General features: G+C 38.1%; 1 protein-coding gene across 1 annotated transcript; it reads right to left on the minus strand.

Moving 5' to 3' along the window:
- Positions 1-906: 906 nt before the first annotated feature.
- On the minus strand, positions 907-6557 carry LOC109486782. Its single transcript, XM_019790675.1, has 9 exons — positions 6293-6557; positions 5648-5771; positions 4789-4953; positions 4329-4388; positions 3805-3869; positions 2913-2972; positions 2495-2542; positions 1893-1989; positions 907-1445 (listed from the first exon to the last, which is right to left on the minus strand). Exons 1-9 carry the CDS (start codon positions 6317-6319, stop codon positions 907-909), a joined length of 1185 nt encoding a protein of 394 aa, XP_019646234.1. The 5' UTR covers positions 6320-6557.
- Positions 6558-7090: the final 533 nt, after the last annotated feature.

The raw sequence follows: 7090 nt of genomic DNA on the forward strand, positions 1-7090 counted from the left end.
TGAAAAGAAACCTGGTACAGTGGACCTCACTGGAAGACAGAAGAAAGATGTCTAGACTATGCATGATGTACAAAATGACTAATAAACTGGTGGATGTCCCAACTACTAAGTACCTAATACCAGCCCAGAAGAGAACAGGAAGTAGCCACGCATTCAAGTACCAGAGTTATCAACCAAGGATTGAGGTGTTCAAGAATTCATTCTTTCCTAGAACTATCGCAGAGTGGAACTCACTGTCACCAAGTACAGTAGGGGCATTGTCAATAGATAGCTTTAAACAATGTCTAGAGCTAGAAGTTCAAGGGTTAGGTGTAACAAGTCGATCGGTGTAATATAGCCAGCTGCCGCCGCGCCACGTGCCTGCGAAGCTGGTGTGTTACGCCGAAAGGCGGTTATACCGGCTATACAGATACAGATACAGATACAGACAGATATCTGTCGCAAGTGTCAGTGTGCGGCTGCCATTCGGTGCCGCAAGGTGACTTCAATACGACTTTCCCCAACCGAAGTTACATGTACGTACCCATATTCACACCTGGGTGGAGTGAGAAACGTTGTGTTTTGTGCCTTTCCCAAAGGCACAACGTCAGGGTGCATTCCCCACTTCATAGTCAAACGCTCTACCACTATGCCACCTGACGCCACTGTTATTACATGTATACTGAAATTGATTCCAACACAAGGGTACAAGGATCAAATTTTCAATGACCACTGTTGCCTTCATCATAATAATTAATGACCAATCACTTGCAAACGTAACCCACAAGAGTTACAAACACGTAACTATCTGTAACTCATGAATACTTGTTTTGTATACCGGGGTATGGTAGAATGATGATACCAATGAAATTTTACTAGAAGGTTTGCAATCTTTTGCCTTAGTTTGTAGCCTCAAAAGTCCTAACGTTATACTTCGGTAACCATACTAACTACAGACACATCTTGTACAGGAAGTCTGAGTTTTGGAGTACTGTACTTAGCACCCATCTCAATGACAACTGAAGCCAAACTGAACTCAGTAAGAGCTTTCTTGATCTGAAGCCATTTTCTTTCATCATTGACATCTTTGGACAAGTCAGCATAGGTTGAATTACCGATGTCGCGGTATTTGTTGGGAAATTCAAAATTTGTGATTTTGATTGAGATGAGGAAATCCTGTACACTGTAGCCATTATCAGCAGCATAGCCCCTTGCAGATTTCAAGTCATACATGCAATGGCCACTGGCAAAGAATGACCTAGACAGAACTGCAACCACTCTCCTGCTGTGTTTTATACATATGTTTACATTGTCAAAGATGTCTTTACCAAGCTCAAAATGCTCCTGGTGTTCACAGTACTTGATGTTGTTGCTGATGAAGAAGGGGATCAGCTTGTTGTACACAATGTCTTCATCATCTCTGCTGTAGATGATGAAACAGTCGTATGTCCTTGGCTTCAGTGGTCCTGAGGAAATAGAAAAGCAATGATTTTGAAATGAATTATTTTTTCAATTGTCATCCAAAACACAGTGGATACCCTGACCTACACAATGTATTCAAATGTCGGGCTATCTCTATATACATAAACCATGTTCCTGGTAACAGAATCATTGATAATACTCGAGGCAATCAACACACATGTACAGCACATGCATTCTGTGTCCAGTCGGGTCTATATGTTGATGTAGCTTCAGCTCCCTGCCTACCTTCCCCCACCTTCATCCATTAAGTAATTGGCCTATTTGTTACATACTGTCTGATACAATGTAGGCCAACATTTACTCTGGCCTATACATTCATGTGTCACCAAAAAAGTTTTTATTTTATTTTTTCAACATTTACTCTGGCCTATACATTCATGTGTCACCAAAAAAGTTTTTATTTTATTTTATTAATAACTGTTTATACCTACCTTCTGAGCTGCTGTTACTGGCTTTGATCTTTGCCTCCAGTTCTTTCACATGTCCATCAATAGATCCAATAAATTCTGGCCCAGCATCAAAGGATGGCTGTAACACAGTTAAAGTACAAAGTGCCAATGTGAAGTCAGAAATGTCAATATTACATGACGTCCAACCCTCTTGGTTAAACCTGGCATTTTTTTACACTATCAAGTTTACCTAGTAAGAGTATTACAATGTATATGCTATCACGTGTATCACTGACAAGCTTTCAATTTTTTTAGAGTTCAAAATTATACAAGTGTGTAGTAAAAATGGGTGCAAAGATAGTGATGATGGCCAGCATGTACTGCTCTAGATATCTTCATAAACTTCTTGTCTTTTCAAAACTACTGTATTTTGTTTATAGACTTTGAAATATCTACTACATGTATTAGCTGCTGGTCATGACTATGTTTGATACAGTTATGAACATTGTTTTTATTATGACACCCCACTGAAACATCAATCCCAAGTTAGATATTGTCCTTAACAACAAAGTTTGTAATAAACATGTGACAGTTATACTATGAAGTACCGGTACATCAGATATTCTATGAGGGGGTAAACTTACATCTATTTGTGAAATGATGTTGACTGCACAAGTCTTAGAGTGACCCACCTAGAAAGAAGCAAAGATAATAGCTTGCATTTAAGATATAACATCAAGTATGATTCATTTCAAAATATGATATTCAAATTTGTTGAAAGAATATTTGTTTTTCATTACAAACTATTACAATGTAACAAGACCCTGAAGGGCCACTTCAAGGTTACAGGTTACATGCGTAGCTGGAACAGCATCAGTCTCTTCCCTCAATTATAGTATAATTATATAAGTTAACATATTCAGAAATACTATGCTCGATTGAAAGTTAGGACTAACTGACCCAAAAAGAGAAGTAAAGGCTCCTCCCATTCCCTGCTCTGAAGGACATTCAATAACATTTGTTTGACTTGATTTGACTACTTGACACATTGTCAAAACTTACCCTATTGTCAACCCTCGAGCTCACATCTGGAGGTCCTGGAATTAATGGACTGGAGGCTGTCTGAAATATAGAAAGGATTGATGAAATCAAAAGGTTTTGATTGGAATATTTGCAATGTAACATACTACATAATATTTAAATATACTGTAATTCACTTTATGTTCAGGGTAGCAAAATTTCACTGAGAAAAATGGACATGTTCACAGAACTATATATTCACTGTGGTGACAGGTGCAGGAAAAAGAATGTCCAGGAATTATTTGTTAACTGTAATTTATTATGATAAGTTCACGGTAAAAAATTGACAGTGAAAACAGTGAGCATATCAGTACAGTAAAAAATCAGGGATTACAGTATTGCTGGCAACAGAGATTATCATTGCCCCATCCAGGATGTACCGGCATGATGTAAATTTTGTATCATGACAGTAATGAGACACAACATCATTAATTAAAAGCTTCAAAAAAGAATCAAAGTAGAGACTACTGCAGACCTCAGTCTATCATACACACCCAATTCCTGATTGCATGACATTATTTATGTCTTTTTATATAACTCACAGGTACTAGGAAGAGTAAAAGTCTTGCAAGACAATAACATCCTTTGACCGTGGAGACATAAGAAAATTATTAATTTCAGATGCCGTCTGACTATGTGTGCAGAAATACAGCTCACTAATAGAGGTACCGGTAATGCCTGCATGGGCATAATTGTTTCCATTTTTGTCATAATGGAACCCTCATCCACGTACATTTATGATTTTTTATATTTTTATATTATGATTCCAACATGAACATATGCTACACATGTACATACATGTATCATGTACCAATGTGCTAAATGCTTGCATACAGGTACAGTGAACGCCAGTATGGTTCAAATATTTTCCTACCTTTTCACTCTGTGGGGGTGGGGCTTCCTTGACATTACCCCCAGCAACTACATTCATTTGGCAACCTGTAATAGAAATCAAATTAAAATGTAAAGGCAGCAAGTTGCAGGATTTGGAATGGACACACATTTCATAGAAGAGGAAAGACAGTTTGGGCTTTCTTAAAGTAATATAGTTGTACCTTTTCAAGTGAGCTGTACCTATTCTACATTTTTTACAAATGACAATTCTGGATGTTATTAATCTACATTTGGTTAATAGTCATACCACATAACGTTACATGTACCTTCCTCTGACTTTAAACAAGATGATGGGCAGCTTAGCATCTTGACTCAGCATCTTGACTCAGCAGTATAGACTTTAAAAAATTTTCTTGCAAACTCAGAGACTTAGAATTTACATCTTTGTACAATTGTGTCAATAGCTTAACTTACCGGTACATGTACTTGCAGTAGTGGTGCCAATACTGAAGTATTTTCTGTAACAGTGGGAGAGGAGTAGGACCAGAAAGCCAGCAGATGTACATCCCCAGAGAAAGCCAGCTGCAATATCAGCTTTAGACCGGTCATGGTGGGCTTCTGATACTAAAAAGAGTAAATTATATGCAGAAAACATCCATTAGGTGAACAGTAGTGAAGTCACTAAATGTAACATAAAGAAAGTACAAAATAATTTCTTCATTTCAGCATTCCGAAAGAGCAACTAAATTTTAAATTAGCGAGTTTGAATGCATCCTAGATCCAGCCAGAACTACAAAAGTATTGTAAAAGCTCAAAGTTTCAATGTAGGCTATTTTTTATCCAGGAAAGACAACATTGTCATTGCCTAGAAGACATTTTTCAATGTGTCCAAAAAACAATGTAAAAACAAAACTTACCATCAGTAAGGAAATTAATGACCCAACTATCTAAAATGATCTTAAGATGATGACAAACTAAGGCTAAAAACAAACAAAACTTTACAGTTGCTGTAGTATAAACATACTTGTTCTTTCAACTGTCATGTTGAAGGTGATGTTTCCATGATGTTTCAACTGTATGCACTCTCTCCAGCCATGATAATGGAGACAGAAGTATGTGTAATGGTGATCCTCAGGTATGTCCAGTAGAAGGCTGGTATTCAATGGTGTTTGGATGCGTGGATCTTTATCTGTATTATGTAAATATATTGAAAATGTTTATTTGGTCAAAAGACAGTGTCACAACTACAGCCTCCCAGTAGTGGCTGAAATGCTATTGGGACATTACAGGAGGTTATACATGAAAAATCCTCATCATTTCCAAGTACAAAATGTACATATTGACTTATGATGCAGTTTCACTAAAGACATTTGCATCACTAAAACATATCTGAAGTCCAGCACAAGTGTCAGTGTTACATGTTAAGCAGGCAGATTATGAAAGGTAGGGCACTGTTCTATTATATAATAGTGGTCTTTATGATGAGAAGCGTTCAGTTTGTAAGATGATCTAGTTTGTTGGCCACTGATTTCACCTCTAACAGGTGAGTGCTGAAACTGTTCTGATTGCCTGAGAGAGTTTGCAAAGTTCTTAGTAGGTCAAGGTGTTGTGACTGAAGGGTTACTGACGTAGTCCCAAGTAGGAGCAGCACCCATTAACATGTCAGGCAATGCCATTAATTCTTGCATAAGAATATTCAGTGCTCACTGTTGATAGCATTGCAGGTATTTACAATCTTGAAAAGCATGATAATGATTTTACAACATCTGGCTGGTAAAAAGTCCATCAGGTGACTATATTTATTACACATTTCTCTTAGAGCCTTTCAAGACTCATTGACAAATTGGCATTGAATTGTTACACAGAACTGAAAGTATTTGTACCTGGTTGTGGCATCCATATGTAAGCGAGTACCATACTTGTTATACAACCTCCCATTAACAGTACTGAAAGGAGCAACAGGGCCCGGCTGCTGTACTTGATGCGCCTCTGTCGCAGAGTTGTCCTCTACAAAACAACAAGTTTCAGTGCATGATGTTATCTAATGGTAAATAGACAAACATGTATAATATATGATATTTAAGGTGCTAGACAGTTGGTATGGTAGGAATTTTTTGCCTAGTCTACCAGAATTTCTTACCAGTTTTGCCAAATGCTAACAGTGCTCAATATGAAAAGGGTGGAAGGTCTGGCTCTCATAAAGACTTGCTATTGTCTACCTCTCAATTTTGACCAATAGGAAAGGACCTATCACCAGTACTGCAGAGTGTGCTGTGTGCCTGCAAAGCTGGTGTGTTTTGCCAAAGGGCAATTACACTGTAGACGGGCTGTACCCTGTCAAATACCAAGATGACTATCATGCCAAGTTTACTGTATTTACAATGTAGTTTAAGACAGTTTCTGTCAGATAATCCAAGTATAGTTTCACTGCACACTGTAGTTAAAGGTTCTGTTGCAAGCATTCAAAAGGCAATCATCTTTGCAGGGTGAAGTACGTTATATGTGGCAGAGAAGCTCTGACAACTAACCGAATGTTGTTTTGCTGTGAACGGCATGTTGAAGACTGTGGTAGAGTAGCAGGTGTGCTCAATGTCAGCCTCAGACTACTGCAGAAGTGCTTTGAATTTTCTACTGCGTATGTCCTAATGCGTACTTTCCCATCAGGCCTGGAAAGTACCGTGACGTCATTGTTTGTTTTGCTTTCTTAAGTCACAATGCCATCTGTATCATATTACACCAACTGGGTGTTTACCTTGTTCCCCAATGACAAGGTCAGGTAACAGGTAGCAGGTGAGGGACTAGACACATGTAGGTACTTAAAGAGAGTGTGTATTAGCTTAAATGCAATTCAAAACTTGTGACAACTTGTTTTTACATAAAAAACACCAATTTCATGACATTTCTGTGATTGCATCTTGCTTGATTGTTGTTCTTAAACTTACAAATGAAAGTAAGTACAGACTGAAGTAATATCCCATTGTTTACTCAATGTGTTTTTCTCTATTTTCTTTCTTTTTTTGCCACAGCCAACACAGGTTCCAGTATATGGAGGTGCAAAGTACCACCTGCCACCTGATTTGAACTTCAAATTCTGCAAGTAATGGGTATACTAACAAACCATGCATGGGCAGACCAGAGAAGACAGACAGATCTTCAAATTATGTTTCCTTCAAGCTAGGCTCACACTGTCCAAATGTATTGTTCAAAGAAAGGGACAACCCAAGGAATCACTTGCCTAATTGTACATGTAAGGCTGTTCAACTACACGACAGTCTTCTTCTTCTTCTCCTTTTTGTCTTAGCAGACGCTCTGCTCAACGTCGATGG

This window comes from Branchiostoma belcheri, unplaced genomic scaffold (genome assembly GCF_001625305.1).
Source record: "Branchiostoma belcheri isolate BF01 breed outbred unplaced genomic scaffold, Haploidv18h27 scaffold110, whole genome shotgun sequence".
Lineage (NCBI taxonomy): Eukaryota > Metazoa > Chordata > Leptocardii > Amphioxiformes > Branchiostomatidae > Branchiostoma > Branchiostoma belcheri.

What these genes read in the sequence shown, in the direction of transcription:
- LOC109486782 (XM_019790675.1), bottom strand. Translation starts at nt 6,319, where the DNA reads ATGCCGTTCACAGCAAAACAACATTCG. An exon ending in CACCCCCACAGAGTGAAAAG is followed by an intron (nt 2,973 to 3,804) that starts GTAGGAAAATAT and finishes TCTATATTTCAG; the next exon opens with ACAGCCTCCAGTCCATTAAT. An exon ending in ACATCATTTCACAAATAGAT is followed by an intron (nt 1,990 to 2,494) that starts GTAAGTTTACCC and finishes ACTGTGTTACAG; the next exon opens with CCATCCTTTGATGCTGGGCC.